This window comes from Malus domestica, chromosome 04, assembly GCF_042453785.1.
Source record: "Malus domestica chromosome 04, GDT2T_hap1".
NCBI lineage: Eukaryota > Viridiplantae > Streptophyta > Magnoliopsida > Rosales > Rosaceae > Malus > Malus domestica.
The window spans coordinates 12,258,277-12,281,915 of record NC_091664.1 but is presented as its reverse complement, the minus strand read 5'-3'; the positions used below and the strand labels follow the sequence as shown (position 1 = coordinate 12,281,915).

Sequence of the window (23,639 nt, the reverse complement as noted above, 5' to 3'; positions counted from 1 at the left end):
TATGCAACTTAGTTAGCTTGTTTTCTTGCATTTTCATAGTTAGTTTGTGTTTATTATAGTGATTTAAGCTATTTTCATGTGTTTGTAGGTCCAAATGGCAAAGTTGGCAAGAAAGTCCATTTTGGAGCATTTTGGAGCAGTTTTGGGCACTAAATGGATAGCACATGTATGGGCCAAGGTGGATGGACGTTTTTGGAGTTCAAAAGGCTACGAATCTGATAAGGAGATGAAGAAATTAAATTCAAGACAAAGAAGATAAGGAATCAGCTCAAAAGAAGGAACATTATCCAAAACCTTATCCAACCTTATCTTATCCTATCCTATTCTAATCTTTTCCTAACTTAATTCCTGCTGCAAGGGGGAGTTAAATTCTAATTTAAATCACCTAGAAACCTTTCTAGAAGTCCTTATTTGTTCCTACATTGGTGCTGCATGTTTTTAGGCCTTATTCTTCTATAAATCAGCCACATAACATTGTTTCTAGAATTCCCTACAAAGTGGCACCCCAAACCCTTCTAGAAACCCTAAAATTTGCACAAACCCTAGTTCTTTTCCCCCTTGGACTGAGGCCCAAGCCTTTGCCGAAAATCCTAATCTTTTTCCCATCAGAATTTGTCAAAACCCTAGGCTATAAATATGTGTTTTCAGCCACAATTTCATCCACCACCCCCCATACCATTCAAAAACACATTCTGCCACAACCTATACACTATTCTACACCATTCTACATCATTCTCCACTACCATACATCATTGCCGCAGCAAGAAGAAAGAAGGGAGGCCTTTTGGATGTTCGAGCTTGATTGTTGGAGCATTCTAGGTGTAATTCGTTCTATATTTACAATGTTTAATTTCTTTTTCTTTCGTTTTGCTATGAACATGAGTGGCTAAACCCCTATTTAGCTAGGCGGAAATTCGAAGCCATGAACATCCTTGAGATATGAATTGATTTCTTCCAATTGTGATTTGATAAGTTGTGAATGCAATTCAATTAACTGTTTTCTTCAAAACTGATTCTTGTATGTTGATTAGGGATGCATACTTAGTTTTCATGCATGAATTTGATGCTAGAATATAAATGAGTTTCACCTAATCGTTACAAATTTGTATTCATGAGTAGTAAAGGTTGCTAGTCACAATCGCGTTAATTGAATTCTTGGCAAACGTATCATGCATTCATAGTTACAAATGTCTTGTCAACACTTATGATTTTCATGGAACGTAAAGATCTTTGATTGTATCTCTATTATGCATTCATGTAGGGGACCTTTGGAGAATGATTTGGGTTGTCGCATGCATTCATCCAATTCAATGAGTAAAGGAAAATCTGAGGGTTAATTAGTGCATCACGGTTAATCTGGGGTGTTGAGCTTTATAATTTATTGAAAAGCAATTGGAAATCGATTCATGTACAAGTGTGTCATGTGTGAAGAATGGACCTCTAGCTAATCCATCAACCATCTTATTTCCCAAATTCGTTTACAATCTGTTGTAAGTCTTTAGTTATTTGTTTTTACTTTAAATTCGTCAAAACCAAATCCCCCTTTACTTTGTTGAGTCATATTAGTTAGAAATTGTTTTCGTTTGTGTTTTTAAGTGTTTTGAGTCAAAGTAAAACCAATTTTCGTCCAAATTTACTCCTAGTGTCTAGTTTGAGTCTAATTAGCTTGTTTTGTGTTGTTTGGGTCATTTAAGTTGTTTCAGTGTTTAAAGTCTAGTTTTCCATTCTTTGAGTCTAGTTAAGTTTTTTCAAGCCTAGTTTTGTGTTTTAAAGTCAGTTTAGCATAGATTAGCAATCCCTCATAATCCCCCGTCCAGAACGATCCCTACTTATACATATACTACAATTGTCAAAAGATGGTTTTAATTTGTGTGCTTATATATTTTCACATCATTTTCATAAAACAATACACCCATGAAAACCTGACATTTTTCATGAAAACCATGTCTTAGAACTCGAATGTTCTAACTTTGATGCTTATGGATGATTCATTTCCCATAGCAATAATCACAATCTTGTTCCCTCCAATTCAGTGGATTGTCAAATAGTCACAAGTTCGATTTCCCTTATTTGAACGTTTCAAATAGAAACCACTTTACGTGGGGTACAAGATATTGCCTGAAGCACACCATGATTAGATTCATGGTTGAGTACAATTATGAAGTTTATAAATCCGATCGAATTTTGACTAAAGAATACTTTTCTCATCCTTCCATGTTTCCAACTCGCTCCTGAAGCAGCAGTGTAGAAAGTAGAAGTTTACCAAATTCTCAGATCTAATTACTACCACAAATGTGAGAGAAAGGTATAGACCTAGTTCGGCTGGAGTCTACCAAATGGCTCAACCCAGTTCAGTAAAAGCCTACTGAACGGTGACACTCTGCTTCGACAGGGATGCACCGAAAGGCATGCTCTGCTTCAATAGAGGTGCACCGAACGATACTACTTTGCTTCAGCAGAGACTTACCAAACAAACCCTTCTAACTTCGGCTGGAGCCTACCGAATCCAATTCGGGGTCTGTCTCTCTCACAATCCAATTTCGAGTTTGTTTTTACAAGATATGGTAGAATCAAGGCCTGTCAAGGTGTGGCATTATGCCCGAAGCATGATCCATGGTACCTAAGACCTAAAACTTCAAAGAATAAGGGATAATATTCCCAAACCTTAACCCTATAGAATCTACTTATGTCTCGATGGAATAGATCATTTGGTTATGGACCTGTTCGTGCCTCTACCAATGTCGTTGAGGAGTACGATTCCTGTAGCCAATATGTGAAACTAATTTTGCCCACCAAACACCGTTGGAAGAGCAAAATTTTGACATGAATGGCCTCGTTGGCCGAATCCAACATAGTAACTTTGGTTTACTTTGTTAACATCTTTCCATGTTCTTGGATTCAAGTTTGGTGTATGTTTTCGTTATGGATAATCTTATTGATATTGTCCTCAAGTATGAGTTAATTGAATCATGTTTCTTAATACATGTGACCCAATTCAATTAAACACGTGATTAGGTAGGAATGTGGGAAAGTTAGTTGTCTGGATGAATGTGATACCATGCACACTAACTTTACACCTAAATCACATCTCTAACAACGATTTCAAGTCTATCCAACCTAATTAAGAGCATTGGCACGCTCCTCGTTGTATGAATGGTACTGAATTACCATTTAAGGGACCTTAATATCTCCTTATCATTGAGTTTTAAAGGATATTTGAGATGACAATGATCATGAATGAAACCGCTGAAGAAAATAGAGTGAAATATCTTTGCACCACCTCCAAAAATGAGCCTAAAGCTTTGTTTTGGGGCCAATGGGTTGCTTCCTAACTAGGAACACACCACAAGTGGCCAGCCTGGAGCCTGGTGATTGAGCAATTTACTTGCTTTGGCACGACCATTTGGGATACTTAGGTCGAACAATGATGCTATAACCCATCTCCTTACCTGAAGTAAGGATCTTGTGCATACAAGCACACTTTGCCAAGCCTGCTCATTAGGGAAATTGATTTTCTAAATCATCCCTCGTAAAGATACGAAATCACCATTTTTCACAATGGATTCAAAGGAATATATGTGGACTAATCCAACCAAAATGCAGACCATATAAATACTTATGGTTTTGGTTGATGAATCGACAAATTAGTCACATGTTTGTCCACACACATTATTGCTAAACCTCATGGCCGATTAAGGTTCACCACCCTACTTATTTCTTAAAGTCTAGGAGACTGGATAATGCTGGAGAGTTTCTATCGACGATTTTCGATAAAGTATTGTATGTCTTTTGGGTTTATAATTGAATATCAAATTCCCATGTTCACCCCAAATAGCCTCGCCTAGCGATCATAAAGCGCAATTTAAATAATCGCCCAAATTTTGGTAAACGTGCCAAGTTTTTTGTTTCTGCCGACAACTATGCAATCTTGTATGAAGTTATGTTGGTTTGCCTTGAGGCCCATTGCCACCCAATGTATTTGACGTTACGGTTGGTTACTAGGTAACCTGACGATTTTCATATTTACCCATTTGGCTGTGCATTCCATATGCCAAGTTGCAGTACCAATATGGGTCCTCAAAGAATGATGTGAATCTTTGAGAATTATGATTCTCCTTCACACTAGCTCTCTTAAAGCCCTTGCATGCAATCTCTTTACCATTCATTTGCGGGTTCCCACTTTAATGAGACGGTCTTCCCACCGTTAGAGGAAGAAAAGAACATCAACATTCTTGAAGAACGGCGCGAATTTGCATGGACATTGCCCACTATGTCTCATCTCGATCCCCATATTGCACAAGTGTGATAAGCAAGTACGATGAATTATAGCTTTCAGAATGTTGCTCCAGACACATTCTTCTGATCTAGCTTTCAGAATGTTGCAAGGATAAACGTACTTCACAGACATCGAGTCAACATCCCTGGAGGGTGTACCACCCTTGTTGGACGAATTAGACGCTCCTGTTGGACAGTCTGGTACACCGGTGGATAGCCAATCAATCTATCTTGGCCTAGTGCACAACAGATCACTCGGTTCATAGGATTCACTTCCCTAGAAGAGGAAAACACAGCACAACAATGAATCCATACTCGATCGCTATCTCAAATCATTTCCATCTCATGAGATTAATCCAAATTACTCCCGACTTACTCCCGACACTTGAAGTTCTTGGTCCAGTATACTAGTTTAGGTGAGCTAAATGGAAGTAAAATGAGATTACCACCGATGATGTTTTCATTTATATGGTAGTTACCGACATAAATGAAAAGCCACGATATCAAATTGTGTTCCATTGATTAAGTGACAACGTAGAACTAATTGGACAACCGACATTACAATCCAGGTTAAATTCCTTACCAAAGTGTCTATTGGACCTGTTGTTCTTACACTGCCCAAGGTAACCTTGTTGTGTTACAAGTGGGAAATGAAGCGTTATAAGATGAATGAAATAGTGCGTTATCATACACGCCTTATGGCGCAAGGTTTCTCTCAAAACGTCATGTGATTGATAGCAACATTATGAAATGTGGTTAGTATTTCTCCATAGGGGTATAGATATGGAGAGTTACATGTAAGTTCCCGAAGAATTACATGGATTGGTTCAAATAGTTTGCAACCATGGAACACCCTAGTAACTTGTTTGAAGCGTTCACTTACAATCCAACGGATGTGGTATACCCGTCTAAGTGATTATTTGATCAGTCAGGGATATGAATTATGCCCTTGTGTGTTAAACTATGAAGTCTTATTCCAAATTGCTAGCCTTGTTTGTTATGCTGACGCAAGTTACTTATCAAACTCGAACAAGGGAAAATCCCCAAATGGTTATGTCTTTACCGTTAAGAGATATCGCAATATCTGAGAGGTCCACGATATAACCTTAGTTGCGAAATCTTCGAATTGTTCCAAAACTCACCTTACTTCACTACGCCACAAGTGAGACATGGTTAGGAGTTCTTGTTGAGCATATTCGAAGTACTTGTTGTTTTCATATATCATTGAGTCCCAATGACGATCCATGAAAGACTATGCCGCATGTATCCACCCGACCAAGACTTGATACATCAACGAAGTCAACACCAAGACATATTACATCTACATCTACATCAGCAAAGCATCAGGAGATTGAAGTCATGCAAGCTGATCCCAGACAACCTTGCCGACCTCTACATGACGTCACTGCCGAAGTCAACCTTCCAGAAGCTTGTCCGATGAATTGGTATGCCTAACTATCATATGCAATGCTTGTAGTTCGCATTTGGAAGTTCTGTCAAACTTAGGGGGAGTATCCAGAAGTATACTCACTTGATCTTAATGTACTCTTGTTCCCTACAATTAGGAGCATTTTTCCCACTGGGTTTTTGCTACCTAACTAGGTTGTAATGAAGAACCCATCCTGGGCTGATCATACCATTGTGAGCTATTCTACTTGCGTCCAAAAGACGTATAATTTTGACTTAATGCAACTTCTCACTTTTCTCCTTTGTCTATGGGTTTTTCTTCCACCTTAGGTTTTACCATAGCAAGGCTTTGTGAGTTTTACCTTTTTATGCATTCTTCCGTTGATTTGAGACTCGTATTCGCTCATTGTGCCAACAACTTCATCAACTATACTTACTTCATCGCTGAAGACCTGATGCGCCATCTGTTTGAGTATTTACACACTTAAGGGGGAGTCTTTCAGTCCTATTAGAATAGGAATGTGATTGTGTAAATCCTAACATATCTAGGGATATCTTTTATATTCCCTTTAGTAGTTAATATCCTATTAGAGTTGTAATCCTAAAAGAGTAAGGAGTTAACCCTCCCTACTACTATAAATAAAGGCACAATGGGGTGGAATAGAACACACCCACAATTACACATTTCTCTCTTTCTCTCTCTATGCCGCACCTTCCCTCTCTCTCTTTGGCCTCCATAATTGTTTAATAAATTATACCTACAACATATATATATTGTCTTGCACTCTGTTTCAGTTGTCCCCCAAAAACACCGGAGCAAGCAGATATAGAAAATGAAAGAAAAGATTAGCACTCTTACCAGAAAATAAATAGGAAAAATCACACGGGCGTAAGCAGAAGAACCAAAATAGCCAAATACAAGCCAAAAGAAACACACACAAACTGGTTAATTAAACTAAAACGAAATCCAAACTTATCACCCCAAAACATATCAAAACCAACTCTTTGATGACAAATCAAATCTACATCAAGTAGGCCGTTTATCAAAATTTAATAGTCAGCGTACCAATAACTCCTAACTGGCATACTGCTGTCGTTTAACAAGAATACACAAAGTACCACCATATAATTTCTGTCCAACTAATCACAATCATATATGTTCACGAGTTCCATGACTATTATTGGAACGTGGGTGTGACAAAATATGAGGCTCCCGAGCAACTAAAAACAACTATATGTGCGTGTACCTATGGAAAACATCACGTTACTACAATCCAATTGCACTTCTTTTTACTTTTTTTTTTTAAGCCGTGAAAGTTAAGTTTTGCATTTATATGTAACAGTAATGGCATGCGGGCGGAAAGATGTACAGTTATAAACGAACAAAGGAAAAAGACGCCAGATAAATTTAAAGGAGAGAAATGCTAAGAAGACTCTCTCAAGAGCATGACTCTTCATGAACTTTTAGACACCTCACAGGTTAACGTTAATTCTCGTACCAACATTATAAAACATAAGGTGGCAAAGACATGAGATGGCAAAGAGGCTATGAAGAGTTCTTTTAAGAGAGTCTCCTTAGCATTTCTCTTTAAAGAAACATCATATGTCATTCAGGAACAAGGAAATACAAGATTTATATATTAGAATAATGCGAAACATGATATCAAGACTAAGGTATTTGCAAACAAAGATCTGAAAATTCAAAGTAACAATCAAGATTTAAAATTTCATATTATTAAATCCCCATTTACGTGGTCTGTTGATAGTATATAATTCAATAGTATTCATTCATACTTGTAAACTAGAGGTCTTAAAATTTGACTATCATGAATGGCGAATTAGATACTTAATTATGCCTGGCCAATTATGAGGCTTACCCACAAAATAATGTTAATTATATTAAACAAATCATCCCTTAATATTCCATTTATTTAGCTGGATAACGCTTCTAACTATGTCAGCTACATGCCCCCTATAATATGCAAAAGGACTTATATTTTAGTTGGTTAAGACTTAAGATCATTGAGGTTGAAGTATGATTCTACCCTCATCCAATATTCCTTAAAAGAAAGAATTTTAAGAAAGAAATAATAGCCATGTAGATATATGTCCCATTTGGGACTGATTACAAGTCAACATGAGAATTGCCAGACAAAAAATAATCACAACATAAATTCATTCCAAAGCGTCCTTTTACCAGTGTTCTAAAACGCGGCCTAGGCAGTTGCCTAGGCTTTGGGCGCTAGGCTTCTAAGGCGATTTGGAGCAAAACGTTAGAGAAAATCGGTGATGGCTTAGGCGGGTGCCTAGGCAGCCACTAGGCGGTCTAGGCGGTTGCCATACCTTCTCCGGCATCAATGGTCCCAAAGAGGAAGGAGATCCACCTCCTTTCTTTGAGCCCTAAACAAAAATTGAAGACAAAACCCTAGCTTTATTAAAATAATTAAACAATCAACGGAGAAGGTAATGGAATTTGGAGCTAACATTGGCCCTTCTTCTGGCTTCCTTTGGGTTCTTGATGCATCTGACCATTTCTGGTTTTTCGGGTTTTGCAGAGCTGCAACTGCCGAAGGTAAGAGGAGAAATGGAGAATGCAAAAGTAAATAGGTTTTGGTGGGGCTAGGGAGCATTTTGGACTCCAGCCTTTTACGATATAATATGCTTTTTTTTTTGCCCAAAATAATATATGATTATATTAATGTGCTTTTAAACTCTAAACTTGTTGAATAGTTGTAGTTTATGTATTCTAATATATGTATTCTTCTACTTTTATTTTTCAATGTACTATTATTTTGTTCTCAATACAAGTATATATATTTTTTTGAAGTGCAAATAGACACTTATTTACAAGATATACAATAAATTAACTTAAATCCGCCTAGACCGCCTAGGTGCTAAGTCCCAGCCTGCCATCCGACTAGCGCCTAGCGTTTTTTAAAATCTTACTTTTTACTATTATCTTCTTCTTCTTCTTTTATTACTCCAAACTAGGCTAAGGGAAGAGGAAGGTACAAACTTAGGATGCAGTACGATAAAGAGGAAAACTTTAATTAAGGCTTCGTTTGGTACTAGTGGGATTAGAAGAGGTTAGTGTTTTGCCTAATCCATCTTTTAACCTTCAAGTTGTGGAAGATTTGAAATTGCATCAATTTTCTTATTCAAGGTTTAATAAATTTATAGAGTTATCCAAGCCAATCATAAATATCAAACAAGGGCCAAGACTTTTGAACAACGATTACAATGCACTCCAAGGCTGAGAAATATAGGCAATTCAAAATAACCCATCTTCTCTCTTTTTTCTCCCCAATCTAAGTGGCACTCTTGTATAGGAGATTACAAAAGTTCTACCGCAATCTAATGTGGGAATGAAAGGGTAATACTAGGGAGACTAAATTTTTAAACTAAATTTGCAAACTAAATGATGTGTCATCAATAAAAATTAGTTAATTGTATTGGAGATTACAAAAGTTCTACTGCAATCTAATGTGGGAATGAAAGAGTAATGTTAGGGAGACTAAATTTTTAAATTAAATTTGTAAACTAAATGATGTGTCAGCAATAAGAAGTAGTTAATCAACACTTAAGTAAGTAATAATGCGATAATCAACAACTACACACATATACAAAATCTAATTTAGAAATTTAGTCTTCCTAGTATTGCCCGGGAATGAAAAATCATTTTCCATTATTTTATAGTTTATTTTAAACGTAACGCATATGATCTTCCATACAGAAGTCATAATAACCTAGCAACCGAACATATATTGTAATACAGAGATACATTATTACTCTGCTGATTTTCTAATCTTTGATTGATTATCTTGACTATTTTTGTGGTTTTGGAAATGTGCCAAATGACAACATTTCTGTAGTGGTAACTTAGTTCTGTTCGCCCATTTGTTTACACAAGCATATGCTCTTCATACATTTCCACTTTATGTAAACCTTGATCCCTTTCCCTTCAATAACACAAGGGATTAATAATTCCAATTTATGGAATGATTTTTTGGCCTTAAAATATGCGACAAAATCAAGCTAGCTAGGCTACAGTTGTCATTTCAAACAAAATATGATCCGGATTCTGTAGGCATGATCAACGATCCATATCTATTTACAGAGAAAAATACTTTTTGTCTTATATAATATACAGTTTAATATGCTGCCACATCATTCAAACAATAACTTAGGACAAACCTTTCGCACTAGAAAATATCACTTTCCTCTTCTATCTATGCAACCTCTTTGCTATGATCTCCCTCTATAATAAGACAACAGACCTTTGCTTCTATTGTGCCACACTCTCGCCCTCTTTACATATCTAATTGACAAATAGTTTTGGCCTGAACCAGAGCAAGAAAATTAGTGGCATTAGTTAGTACAATGAGTGATAGTACTACCCTCCCAGAAACTCAGGGAAATTTGACCCTCCCAGATGCATGGGACTACAGAGGCTGCCCAGCTGAGCGGTCAAAAACTGGCGGCTGGACGGCTGCCGCCATGATTCTAGGTATACCCAGCTTCCTGCTCTGGGTGTACGTTTGTGTTCTCCTTTAATTCTTTGCTTCTTGCATATATAGTACTGATCCTTGAGCTTTATTTTTATAAACTCTCAGGTGGAGAGGCATGTGAGAGGCTAACAACCCTAGGAATTGCTGTGAACTTGGTGAATTATTTGACGGGTACCATGCATTTGGGCAACGCTACCTCGGCCAATACCGTCACCAATTTTCTTGGCACTTCCTTTATGCTCTGCTTGCTCGGCGGTTTTGTGGCAGACACCTTTCTTGGCAGGTAATTAGTTTTCAATTGGCTTCACATTGTGTTTATCACTTGTGTTGTCCTCTCACTCTTGGTGTATGTGCGCTTTGAATTTACTCACAAATCACAATCACTCATTATTTAATTAACTTCTCATTGAGTAATAGTGAATACTAAGGGATCCCATTTTAGGTTAGATTTAGTTGTTAATTAGCACATACGAGGTCTCGTTATAATATAATTTGAAAGTGTAATTACTCTAATATTACTCTTCAAATCTTGACAGGTACCTAACGATAGCAATATTTGCCACCATTCAAGCAACCGTAAGACTTCTAATTTACCATTGGTATTGACAAGTACTCTAACATAGATCCACACCAAAATAAATTCATAATTAACTAATGACTCGTTTGAATGTGCTTTTAAAATGGTTAAAAGCGCTTTTAGAAAAAATGTTTTTAGAAAGTGCTTTCTGCAAGAACTTCCCGGAAGCACTTTAAGTGCTTTTTCAAGATTTATTTGCAATTTTACTAAGGATTTGTTCCAAAAACATTTTCACCAAAAACACTTTCAGTCATTTTAAAAGCACATCCAAACAAGTTCTAATTTGGGTAACTTGCACTTGTTTACTAACCACACACATTCTACCCTACTTCTCTTACTAAGTTTTTTTCTTTCTTTTTTTCAATTGCTTGTTTTGGTTAATAGGGTGTGACAGTATTGACCATCTCAACCATAGTCCCCAGCCTCCGACCCCCCAAATGCACCGACGGCACTGACCTGCCATGTATCACTGCAAGTGGGAAGCAGCTGACGGTCCTATACATAGCTCTGTATCTTACCGCCCTCGGCACCGGAGGCCTAAAATCCGGCGTTTCAGGCTTTGGCTCTGACCAGTTCGACGATTCCGACAAACAAGAAAGAAAACAAATGACAAACTTCTTTAACTGGTTCTTCTTCTTCATAAGCATAGGCTCACTCGCTGCAGTGACGGTTCTTGTCTACATCGAAGACAACTTGGGGAGGCAATGGGGATATGGAATCTGTGTATGTGCAATTGTTCTTGGCCTCATTGTGTTCTTGTCAGGCACAAGACAGTACCGTTTCAAGAAACTTGTTGGCAGCCCTCTGACGCAGACTGCGGCTGTGTTTGTGGCGGCATGGAAGAAGAGGAACATGGAACTGCCAACGGACTTGACGTTGCTATACAACGTTGATGACATAGATGATGGAAAGAAGAACAAGAAGCAGGAGTTGCCTCATAGCTACCAGTTCCGGTTAGTTCCAACATACCAATTCCGGTTAACTGCTTTAACTTTTCTAATTTTCTTTTTTCAAACAATAAAGATTTTATTACAAACGAACAGTAAATAGGTATAAAGTGAGACAGTTAGACAGTATTATAGGTAAGTTAATTTGATAATTATAACATGATCAATCCACCTAATAAAATACTACAGAAAGTACGTGATGTTCGAGTTCTTTGTCCCGACACTTGTTAGGGGACGTGACAATTGCAACGGGGCTTATCCACTCTTTTCTTTTTGGGTATAATTACATACACCTACTGTTCGTGGGAAGATTTCTCTAGAGAAGGGTTCTCGGACCTCAGCACAGCTCCCCAAGGGATTGGCACTTTGGATGTGTAGTCGGACTCTTACTTGTTGATGTGCTACAAGAAGTGGACAAAGTTAGTTCTGAAATGTGCCTTTGTGGGGCCTTAGGTATAGGCCTTGACGCTCGCAATCAAAACTAACTGAGTGCTAGGCGTGCCACTGCTATCTCAGTATAGCAAATGTAGAACAAGAGTGTGGTTGAGTGTCTTTGTCTCTGGGGTCTCTTCCTCCTTTTATAGGCAGATTAGCCTGACTGCTGTAACTTTGTTCTTACCCGAAAGCACTTTGAGGGTAGTGAGTCATTAGCTTTTTACTTGGAATGCCACTAGAAAGTGTTCGTTGGTTGGTAGTAGGTTGGTCTCCATCACTTGTCACTTCAATAGTAAGCATGTGGCTTGTATTTGGCTAAAAAGGTTTCAAGTTGCCTTTGGGCTTGGTGCTGGGTTTCGGTCAAGTCCCCTTTTAGTTGGCACCCTTGGGCTTTCCTTCATCTAAGTCCAATGTTCAAATATTAACCCAAACAGTGCCCTATTTAATCATTGTTGAGTCTACAACCCAGGATGCTAATAATGATTAAATACCCGCCACACGTCTTCACTCAGGACTTTCACCATTTAAAATTTCCGTTGTGAACTAAACCTTTGCACTAACCCCCGAATTCCATCATTAATTAACTGCTCACCATATAATTCTCACTTAAACTCCTCGGCAAAGTACCTTAGCCATTTTGAGCCTTCAAATTCCCAAAACTTCCCAGAATTCTCAAAGCCTTCAAATTTTCCAAAAACTTATCTCGTTCTTCAGTTCTTGCCTCCTAATTCCAACTTTCTTCCCATTTTCTCCTTAAAATCATCCAATGGCACCCAAAGTTGCTCGAACTCAATCTTCCTGCGAAACTGGTGAAGGGATTTCTATCATGCCCCGCTTGCTCAACGGTCTGCATCACCCGCAAGCAGGATGAAGGATGAAGGATAAATGCAATGGATAAATGAGCTTGAGCCAATCTTTAAGCAAAAATGGATGAACAACAATATTTATGAGTTGATAATACTCTCTAAGACCACCGTGATCGTCAAGCCCGAGCTTCTCACTACAACCCTCATTTTTTGGAACTCGGGCACCAATACCTTCGACTTCAGGATGGGCCCTATGTCTCCTACCATCCTGGATATAGCGCAAGTCTTTGGGCTTAGGCCCTCATGCAGGGTTATAGAAGCTACTCAAGACTAGGCACCTCCTTCTTGCCCGACTGCTGAGAGTTCGAGCAGCTCCCCTCCCTTTCTTCAATTGGAGTATAACTCTGCGACCTTCAAGAGTTATGGAACTTCCTTCATGGGTTTTATCCCGTTTGCCAAGAAGGAGTTTGGGCCCTCTTCCTCCAATGCCAACAAGGACTAAGAGCACATGTACTTTCTCTTGTACTGGCTCAATAAACATGTCTTCCCAAATAAGTCCAAATAAGTAAAAGTTGAATGGATCCCCCTAGTGAAAGGTTTGTACAACTTCGATAAGGTGGCCACAGGCCCCTTCCTCTTTGCTCATCTCTATCATTTGTTATATGACATTACCAAGGGTGAACCATTTAAAACTAACCTAAATGGTCTAACTTGGATGATTCAGCTTTGGCTTATGGTATTTCCCCGAGCTTCGGGCTCCTAACCTTGAATTTCCTGAGGGTGTTGCTCCTGCCCGAATTTTAACCGAAGCTTCTCCAACCAATCACTCCACGTTTTCTTACGTTTACTTCTTCAGAGTCTGCAAGACTCGGGCAGATCTAGAATGGGGGGCCTTTGTGCTTAAGGGAGACCCTTGGTTTTCTGACCAAGCCATCCAAGACGCCTCTGGAAAAGATGCTAATCCCTTATGCAGAGAGAGATTTATCAGTTGTATTCAATCAAGGGACTTAGCTTGGGGAGTAAGGAGTGACCGCTAGACAATTGGGTTTTAGACAAGCTATCCCGGTGCCTTTCTTTGACTTCGTTCACTGCAGTACCTCATATCATCTTCACTCTCCACAAGGAGTCACATTCAGAGCTGCATGTCGAAGTCTCAAGGTACTGAGCAGAGTTACCAGCAAACCTATGGCTCTTAATTTTGAATACAGCTCGACCTTCTCTTCCTGGTGGGAAGCAAAATGGAGCAAGAAGTACGGAGGAGACCTGTGTGAGGCTCATGATTGCGTTTTCAAGCAATTGACAATCAAATCCCATCAAAAGCTAAGAGAACTTGAAGATGGAAAGAGATGATTCATCGGAAGAACCAACTACTTCTAATAGGTATCCCCTACTTCTTCCACTTGTAATTTATGAAATTTTCTTGAATCTGCCCTCTTTAATCCTTTCCTTGGTTTCTTTACACTTGCAGCCCAAGGCAATCCCATAAAGCTGGATGTCGAGCAATATGAAGATGATACGGACGCCTTTAAGCTTTAAGAAGTTGCTGCTGAAGCCAAGAGACAAGGTGTTGGAAAAGGTGGGGATGTCTCTGAGCTGCTTGGGGACTCGGATGGCAAGACAAAGCCTACAATGGAGCCTCAGGCAACGCGTCGGACTCGAGCCACAGTAGTAGAGACTTTTGTGTCTGAGCCCAAAGAGCAACCTCGAACTCAACTCTCCATCCCTGGTCCGCGGGCAACCTCCACTAATAAGAGAACAAGGGCACAGGGTTCAAAATCCTCCAAGTCTTTCGCTTCTATAGCTGAGGCGAGCGTGGGTAGGAAGAAACATAAGGCTTATAGTAAGTGAATTTTGTTTCAACCTTCCATTCTTACTTGCATTTTGTGTTTAAGAGCTAACAACTCCACTTTCTTCGAATCTAGGGTCTCAAGCAACCAAAAAGCTGACTATCGTCTCAAGGGATGGTCATCTGGGGGTCGAGATGTAACAAAAGGCCAAGGATCTGCAAGATTCCACTCTTGAAGCTCTTGAGCTATGGCCTACATCTCAAGTTTACTCTTTTGAGTTTTCCCTTCATCTTTTCTACTCTCTTCTTGACTCTTTGCCTGATTTCTGTAACAAACCATAAGGGAAGAAATGATCTCTCCGCCCGAGGCCTCTTTACCTTCAGCCTAAATGATACCAACTTCTCATTCTCGTGCTAAATCTTTGAAGGTATATCTCTTTTCATTCTTTAAACTTGTATCTTCACCAATTTTAAGGTTTTAACAATTGACTTTCACTTTTTGTAGGCGAAGGTTGAAGTTTCTTCCTTTTGTTTCTCAGCCAAGCTCTCCCTTTCTTGCTTTATTTCTCTTCTATACACCAACAGTCTTTTGATTAAGGACCTGACTGTAGCTACTTGGTCTTCTTCTTTGTTCTAACATTACTACTGTTAAGGAGTTGGGACAATATGGGGTCTATCCCATTCTTCCCATGTGACGAACAATCCTTGCTCCAAAAGCTTTTGGGCCGTCACCTTAGTCGAGCGATCATTCTCAGCTCCTAAGCACTAAAGAATCCCAATAATAGGATTATAAAAGCTGGCTTCTGCCACATTGACAGTGGGGAGGAATGGTCGTGACTTGGCCTCCACCATCTCCCAAAATCCTGGTTTCATAGCTCCTTCCTCATGGTAGACTGCTACTTTTTGCTTCAGGGTGGAAGGCACAGAGAGACTCTAGTGAATCCAATCTGAGCCTAGAAAAGCTCCATAGGTGGAAGTACTATCCATAACAAAGAGGGCTAGCATGATTTACTTGGAGCCCAAGTCAACCTTCAGAGGCAATATCTCATGAGTTCTAGTGATGGCTCCAGAGAAACTGGAAACTGTTAAATCCGTGGGGATGAGATCATCCTCACTTCTACACACCATTTTCATCTACTTATATGGTAACACATTGACCGCAGCTCATCCATTAATCAAAACCCTATTGAAGGGTACTCCCTCCAGATGAGCAGTTACATATATAGGCTTGAGATGGTTAGCTAGGGTCAAGTTTGGGCGACTAAAGACCATTTTGTCTATGTACACCCTCTCGGGCTCTTTGTTTGTGAGTTCAGACAAACCTGTTCTGCCCGACTCCTCATTTCCTGCTTCTTCAACACTAACATACGCCATCATAGGTTCTGTTGCCAAGTAATAGCCCTCCATTATGGCAGGTTGATCATGCTCATCGTAAAACATGGCAGATAAAACATATGTCATGTTTACGTGAAAGTTGCTAGGTTTAGGTACGTCATCCTTCTTGCCCCCCAATGTGGTCCATGAATTCATCTAAATAAGCATGTACCTCTTTTGGCAACATCAGCTAGGGTAACACTTCCTCTTGAGTTATGCCAAAGTTTGGCATTTGTCCTAGAACTTCATAAAGAGTATCAACCAACAATGGTGCGGGCAACCCCCTCTCAGGTGAGATAGTTCCAAAGCATATTGGTTCTGGGCTCCATCTTGGGGTTGGCATCATCACCATGTCCTCTTAAGCTCTCCTCAAGATTTTGTACTTCCCAGGATGAGGGTTTTGTGGCATATGATCTTCTTCCCCTTCTGTTTTGCTATTAGCCTTTTCTACCTCCGTTTTGGTTCACCAACGAAGTTGGTTTCTTCCCCCATAAGGTACTTTCTCAAACTTCTCATTTTTAAAAGTTTCTGAGGCAATGGGGACTTTTAATGAGTTTATGTGGGCTTTGTGCTGCCTCTAAACTCTCCTGATCATAGAAGCTCCCATTTCTTTGACAGGTCTCCCATCTTTTCCAACCACGTACTATTTCCGCCCTATTCGGGCATGATTTTTCTTCATGACTGGATTCATTATCCTCTGCTTTATTCTGACATCTCCACTAACATAGCTTGGCTAGGGTGGCCTCACATCCACCCATTTTGGTATTTTAGCTTCTCTATCTTCCCTTTCTTCAGAGGCTTCATAATTTCTGAATACCTCTGATAAACCCTTTGGTTGAGAATCTCCTCCCAACCTTTGGAAAACATCTCTAGAGGTCTTTTTCTTAACTGCCCGCATGATACTTCTACAAGCTTGTTGTTCTTCTTTCTCCTTTCTCTTGATCAACTCTTGATCAATAATAGCTCTTGATGCTGGCACTTCTAACTCACATTCACACTGGTACTTACTACACAACATTAACCTTTTAACAATGGCTGTTTTGGGTTTTTTTGGGCAACTTGATAGTTCCTTCAGTAGGCCTATCATTTGGTCATCTTTCAGCCTTTACTTCCCACGTGGCTTTTCCTTTCTCAGCCCAAGCCAAGTTGATCATGTTAATTGGGGCTTCTAGGAAAGGATCTGTGTCAATCATCATATTGGCCTGGGGTTTCTCCAACAGCAACTTTCCCTTGACTATGAGGTCTTGTATCCAATCCCTAAACTGAACACAATTGGCTATAGAGTGGTTAAAAGTGTAGTGCAGTTTGCAATACTTCTTTCCCCTTAGCTCTTTTGGCTTAAACATCTTTTTGGTGTTGTCGGGCATAATCACTTTTGCCTGCAGCAACTCTTTATAGATCTTCGAGGCCTTGGTTAGATCAAAAGAATAACTCTGGTATTTAGGGGGTTTCATAGGGACAAATCCACCATCATTCATCACCACTTTCTGATCCTTAACTGGTTGGACTAACCCCTTTACTATTAAAGGTTTAAAGGGGGTAGTCATCTCTGCCGCACACATGTCCATCCTTTCTCTTCCATGGCCATCATTTTGTTCTAGCTCAGCTCCTTCAAACTCCAGTTGGTGAATTGCAGCTTTATTTTTGTAAAAAATAAGAAGCCTTGGATGAGTGTTTCACTTGTTGTTCTTCAAGCAACAACTTTTCATAATTTGTGGTAGCAACCGCCAACTCTTGCAACTTATTGAACTGTACATCATAAAACTTTTTCCTCAAAGGCAGCCTTAAAGCCTTTTGAGCAATGGATATGAGTTGGGCATGATTGATAAGGAATTGGCACCTCATTCTTGTCCTTCTGAACCTCATCATGCAGTCTTCTATAGACTCATGTCCTTATTGCTTCACCTCCACTAGGTCATTGGTAGACATCTAGGGCTTCATCCTATAGAACTACTCATGGAAAGCCATCTCCATCTGCCCCTAGTTAGCAATAAAATTAGGGGGCAACAAAGAATACCATTGAGATGCTAGGCTAACCAACGAGTTCCCAAACAATCTTAACTTATAATTAGAATTGTCTTCAAATGCCACGCAATGGTTGGAGAACTTGAAGATGTGATCTCTAGAGGATACACTGCCATCTTCCCCATTAAAAGTGGGAAACGCGGGTATCTTGAAGTTAAGTGGAAAAAGATTCTGCTCATCAATATACTCCAGGTATGGCTTTTGGTAGGTGATCTTGAACAGCGGGAGAGTCTGAGGTTGAGCATTCTGGCCATCATCCTTCTTAACTTAGCTAACAAATCTCTGAGTTGCTGGTTAGCTGTATTGTTGTATAGGGGATGTGGGGTTCCCCATTTCGGGCTGCGATCATTACCCGAGAAGGTTTCCTTCCTTGGGTCGGGTTTTCTCCACTTGGCATCCCCTCCCTTACTGACCAATGGTGGGCGCTTAGTAGGCTCGCCTTTCCACTAGATTCTCCGATTAATTGGGGCATCCCATACTTCTTTCTTTCTTGCCCACTCTGCCCCTTACTATCTAGTGAAAATAATAGGGGGTCGAGCAATTCCGCTTCTAGGATCTCTTCCAACACTGGCTTACTAGCTTCAGATTCTTCCTTATCCCTCCCTTTATTCCTCTTTTCCTCAAGCAAAGGAAATAAGGGAATAACCAGTTCTTTCTCAGGGCTCTTTTCCCTCATCATTTCCCTGGCATAACCATTCTTTGGAGTAGAGTACTCCAAATCTAATCTTTTTTACAGGCTCCAAGTTAAAGAACATAGTCTGCTTACTTCTCTTCTGGTTTCCAGAGTGATCTTCTCCATACTTTGCAGAACTTGTACCTTGGTGGCTTGCAAATCTTCATTGGTTACCTTCCCTCATATCTTCTCAGATAAAATCGAGCTTTCTAGAATAGCTGGTCCTTACAAGGAAGGAAAATCCTCTAGATGATTTGTCAGGCTCGATCTTGGTAGACACTAAGATGGCTCGTATTGTGTGTTCCACCTGATGGTTTTCTCCTTCCTTCTTCTTCTTGGCATACAAGACTATGAATATCCTACCGGGCATGCCAAAACTATGTTCGGGCGAAGATTTCTCTAGATAAGGGTCCTCGAACCTTAGCACAGCTCCCTAAGAGATTGGCACTTTGGATATGTAGTCGGGCTCTTGGTTGTTGATGTGCTACAAGAAGACGACAAAGTTAGTTCTGAAAGATGCATTTGTAGGGCCTTAGGTATAGGCCTTGAGGCTCGCAATCAAAACTAACTGAGTGCTAGGCATGCCACTACTATCTCAGTATAGCAGATGTACAACAAGAGTGCGTTTAGTCGATTACTTGCGCCCTAAGTTACTCGGACTTGTTGTTATCAAAGAATTGTTGTGGATGGATTAAGTCTACATTAAGTTCTTTTTCTTGCCTTGTAAACAAGGACTTTTAGTTCATAGTCTTGTATGTTTGAATGAAGGGAGTCCAGATCGCCTTAAGTCATTGTTTGGTCCTAGATTGCTTTTAATGAAGACATATTCATTAAACTAACCAGATCCAGATGCAAATAAGACTCTTAAAGTAGGAAAGCAAGTGGATAGGACTTGAATACATACAGAAGAATGCATTAAGTAATAGATCTACAAATTTAGAAAACAAACAAAAAACTTTGGACAAGATTTCACCTTGTCAGTCAAGGTTGAACCTCTTGCAGTTACTTCTCTTTGAATTAACAGGGGTTTATATGCCAAAAAGGGATGGGTGGTAAACAAGTTTACACAAGGGAATCGATACTACGCCACTAAGGGAGATAGCAAAGCTTTAAGCTGGACAAGAAATAGCTTGTCACTAAAAAAGACTAAATCTAGGTTGATTTCAGCTTTTGGATGCAAATCTTGCTTGAGAGCAAAGTTTGTATGTTTGTTTGTTTGATTGGTTGAGTGTCTTTGTCTCTAGGGTCTCTTCCTCCTTTTATAGGCAGATTAGCCCGACTGCTGCAACTTTGTTCTTGCCCGAAAGCACTTGGAGGGTAGTGAGTCATCAGCTTTTTACTTGGAATGCCACTAGTAAGTGTTCTTTGGCTGGTAGTAGGTTAGTCTTCATCACCTGTCACTTCAATAGTAAGCACGTGGCTTGTATTTGGCTGAGAAGGCTTCAATTTGCCTTTGGGCTTGGTGTTGGGCTTTGAGCAAGTTCCCTTTTAGTTGGCACCCTTGGGCCTTCCTTTATCTAAGTCCAATGTTCAAATATTAACCCAAACACCAACCAATGGGAAACATTAATTATCCCATCAGTGAGAAATGAGAATACATATTGGTATAAGATTCTTGGTTATTGGCTGACTTTTGTTGGAGAACTCATGCCAATTTATAGAATAAATATCAACTAACTAACTAACTATATATATATCACAAGATGTATCTCCCATATTATTCCTATATATGTAGCTATTTCCCCATTCATGTCATGCCAATTTATAGAATAAATATCAACTAACTAACTAACTAACTAACTATATATATATATATATCACAAGATGTATCTCCCATATTATTCCTATATATGTAGCTATTTCCCCATTCATGCCATTTGAAACAAACGTTTTTCTTTTCCATAATTCATTTTTAGCCTTGGAATCATATACATATCATAATTCTCTGTGTCTTATTTTTTCCAATATATATCTTTGACCAAATTATTTATGGGAATTTTAACGAAAAGCTCCTGGTACTGTTCACTTTAATGAAAAACCACATTTTTACACTAAAAAGTCAATCTAGGTACTATTCAATTTACCCTTTATTTTGTCCTTATCGTTAAAACTCAAAGTTTTCAAGCTATTTTCATTAGTTTTCCTATTATTTATATACTAACCCCAATAGGATTGGTCTAGTGGAAAGCGAGTAAAGGTTTGAAACTTTCATCTGAATTCGAATTCACGCGGATGCATTCTTTGGTTTTACCGGCTTTGCTTTAACCTACCGATATGTATATGAATATCTTCACCAAATTATTTGTTTATGTATGTACATATATATCTTTTTCTTCCGATATCTTACACGTTATGCTATGAAACCATATATTAATATAAACCATATATTTCAATCAGAATATCTAATCAATAATTTAGATTAATGTTCAACAAAAATCATGGACCAATATTTTCAAACATATATTTTGTATTTTGTTGTGTGGTGGAGTGATGTATATAATTTAGAGAGAATCAAAAGCATATGACGAAGAATGGGGCCAGTCTGTCCTGTATGAAATTAAATCGATCCTCACGTAGTCACGTTATTTGTCTTTCGCATCGGTCACGGACATATTTCCTTTGCTTATATATTCCACTACCTCCTGTCCCTGCCGCTTTGTCTTGCTCCCTTTGCATTCCATCACACACTATTATCTTTTGAAAAATATTTTCTTGGCATAAGAAACAACTCTGAATGACAAAATGATCATGTGAGTCACAAAACTTCCCTTGTGCTTGTTCACGTGACAGTGTTCTTAAGGTTGTATTATTATTTGGAAATTCTTTTCTTTTTTAAGTTCCCATATACTGCACCTAGAAAGTTGTTCAATCTTAACTTGATCACACATGTGCAACGTAAAACTACAAAAAATGTAACTAAGTGAACTAATCAATTAAGAAAAGATTAAGTGGGAGCGTTCTTGTCACGTCACAATTTTAATAATACGAAGAAAAAAACTTACAAGAAATTTCTCACGAAATTTTTTCTTAAACTGACGAGGATCTATATATCTTGAAATAAACTATTTATTACACGCATAGAAACGATGCTACCATGAAATTGTACATTTTGCTGATAAGAACATGAATCAGGGTTTAGGGTTTGTCTATAATTTGAATTAATTGGTTTGTTCTTGTGCAGTTTCTTGGATAAGGCAGCAATCAAGGACCCAAAAACTGAAGGTGGTAAAACTGCGATCGTAAACAAGTGGAGTTTATCAACCCTAACCGATGTTGAAGAAGTAAAAATGATCATCAGAATGCTACCAATCTGGGCCACTACCATCATGTTTTGGACAATTTATGCCCAAATGACCACATTCTCAGTGTCCCAAGCAACCACCATGAACCGCCACATCGGAAAATCGTTCCGAATTCCGCCGGCATCCCTCACTGCTTTCTTTGTAGGCAGCATTCTGTTAACTGTCCCGGTTTACGACCGGATTATAGTCCCAGTTGCAAGAAACTTACTAAAAAACCCTCAAGGACTAACCCCATTGCAGCGCATAGGGGTTGGTTTGGTATTCTCAATATTTTCCATGGTTGCAGCAGCACTCACAGAAGTCAAGCGTATGAATGCTGCAAGAGCACATGGTTTGACAGGCAATCCAAAGGCTGAGATCCCACTGAGTGTTTTCTGGCTGGTCCCACAGTTCTTCTTTGTGGGGTCAGGAGAAGCCTTCGTGTACATTGGGCAGCTGGACTTCTTCCTCAGGGAGTGCCCGAAAGGAATGAAGACTATGAGCACAGGGCTGTTTCTGAGCACCCTCTCATTAGGGTTTTTCGTGAGCTCACTGTTGGTGAGTTTAGTGCACAAGGTGACAGGGGACAGGAAACCATGGTTTGCAAACAATATCAACCGAGGAAAGCTTTATGATTTCTATTGGCTTTTAGCGCTTTTGAGTGCTTTGAATTTGGTGGTCTATTTGTTTTGTGCCAATTGGTATGTCTACAAGGACAAGAGGCTTGCTGAGGAGGGCATAGAATTGGAGGAAGTAGAGACTTGTGTGCATTAATAATGCATATTTTTCAATTACTTCCCTATCTTGTGTCTTTGTTTTTTTTTTCGTTTTTTTTTTCTTTTCTTACATAAGCTTGTACAAAAGATAAGAAATGAAGAATCATTAAAGGTAGCTAATGATCTGCTCCACTTGTTTTTTTAATTTTACTTTGATTATGTTTTAGAATGCAATAATGCGTGTACTTATGATTGTATTTAATTACTTTATTGACTACCTCTCTAATAGTTGTCACTCCAACCTACATCTATATGAGATGAATCTTTGTTAGAGCATCTCCAGTCGGAGTGCATATGTAGATGTATAACACACATACATCACTTGTTCATTGGAAAGTCTTTTGGTAGGCAATTTTAAGGGGATATAAAATATCCATCTTGGCATAAAAATGTAAATATTTATATATATTTACATATTTTATCACATGTCCAAAAGAGGTGTCCAAATTCATATTTACACCTCCCAACTCGAACAAAAACCAAATTTACATGATTACATGTTCCTAAAATGTCCATAAGATATAAAATTTTACATTTCAAATTTGCAACTCGCGATTGGAGATGCTTTTTAAAAGGTGATCAATAATGTGACTTCTAACTTGTGGTCCAATTAGAAAGTGGGTAATTGGAGCTGATTAATTACTTTAGTTATAGAACATCCACCAACGCATCCATAATTATTGGAATTCAAACCCTTCCCCTCACAGGTCTTAACATCTAGTTTGAATAATTAAAAAAAAATGCCTCATATGTAAGTCTCATGTGCTAA

The 23,639-nt window shown here is 39.0% G+C and overlaps 1 protein-coding gene across 1 annotated transcript; it reads left to right on the top strand.

The window, feature by feature from the left end:
- The first annotated feature begins 9,949 nt into the window (after positions 1-9,949).
- Positions 9,950-23,059, top strand: LOC103421872 (protein NRT1/ PTR FAMILY 6.3-like). The gene is made up of 5 exons (XM_008359913.4): positions 9,950-10,189; positions 10,296-10,473; positions 10,727-10,766; positions 11,152-11,720; positions 21,995-23,059. The coding sequence occupies exons 1-5, from the start codon at positions 10,063-10,065 to the stop codon at positions 22,866-22,868; spliced, it is 1,788 nt and encodes a 595-aa protein (XP_008358135.1). The 5' UTR covers positions 9,950-10,062; the 3' UTR covers positions 22,869-23,059.
- The last annotated feature ends 580 nt before the right edge of the window (positions 23,060-23,639 follow it).

What these genes read in the sequence shown, in the direction of transcription:
- LOC103421872 (XM_008359913.4), top strand. Translation starts at nt 10,063, where the DNA reads ATGAGTGATAGTACTACCCTCCCAGAAACTCAGGGAAATTTGACCCTC. An exon ending in GCAGACACCTTTCTTGGCAG is followed by an intron (nt 10,474 to 10,726) that starts GTAATTAGTTTT and finishes AAATCTTGACAG; the next exon opens with GTACCTAACGATAGCAATAT. An exon ending in CCTCATAGCTACCAGTTCCG is followed by an intron (nt 11,721 to 21,994) that starts GTTAGTTCCAAC and finishes GTTCTTGTGCAG; the next exon opens with TTTCTTGGATAAGGCAGCAA.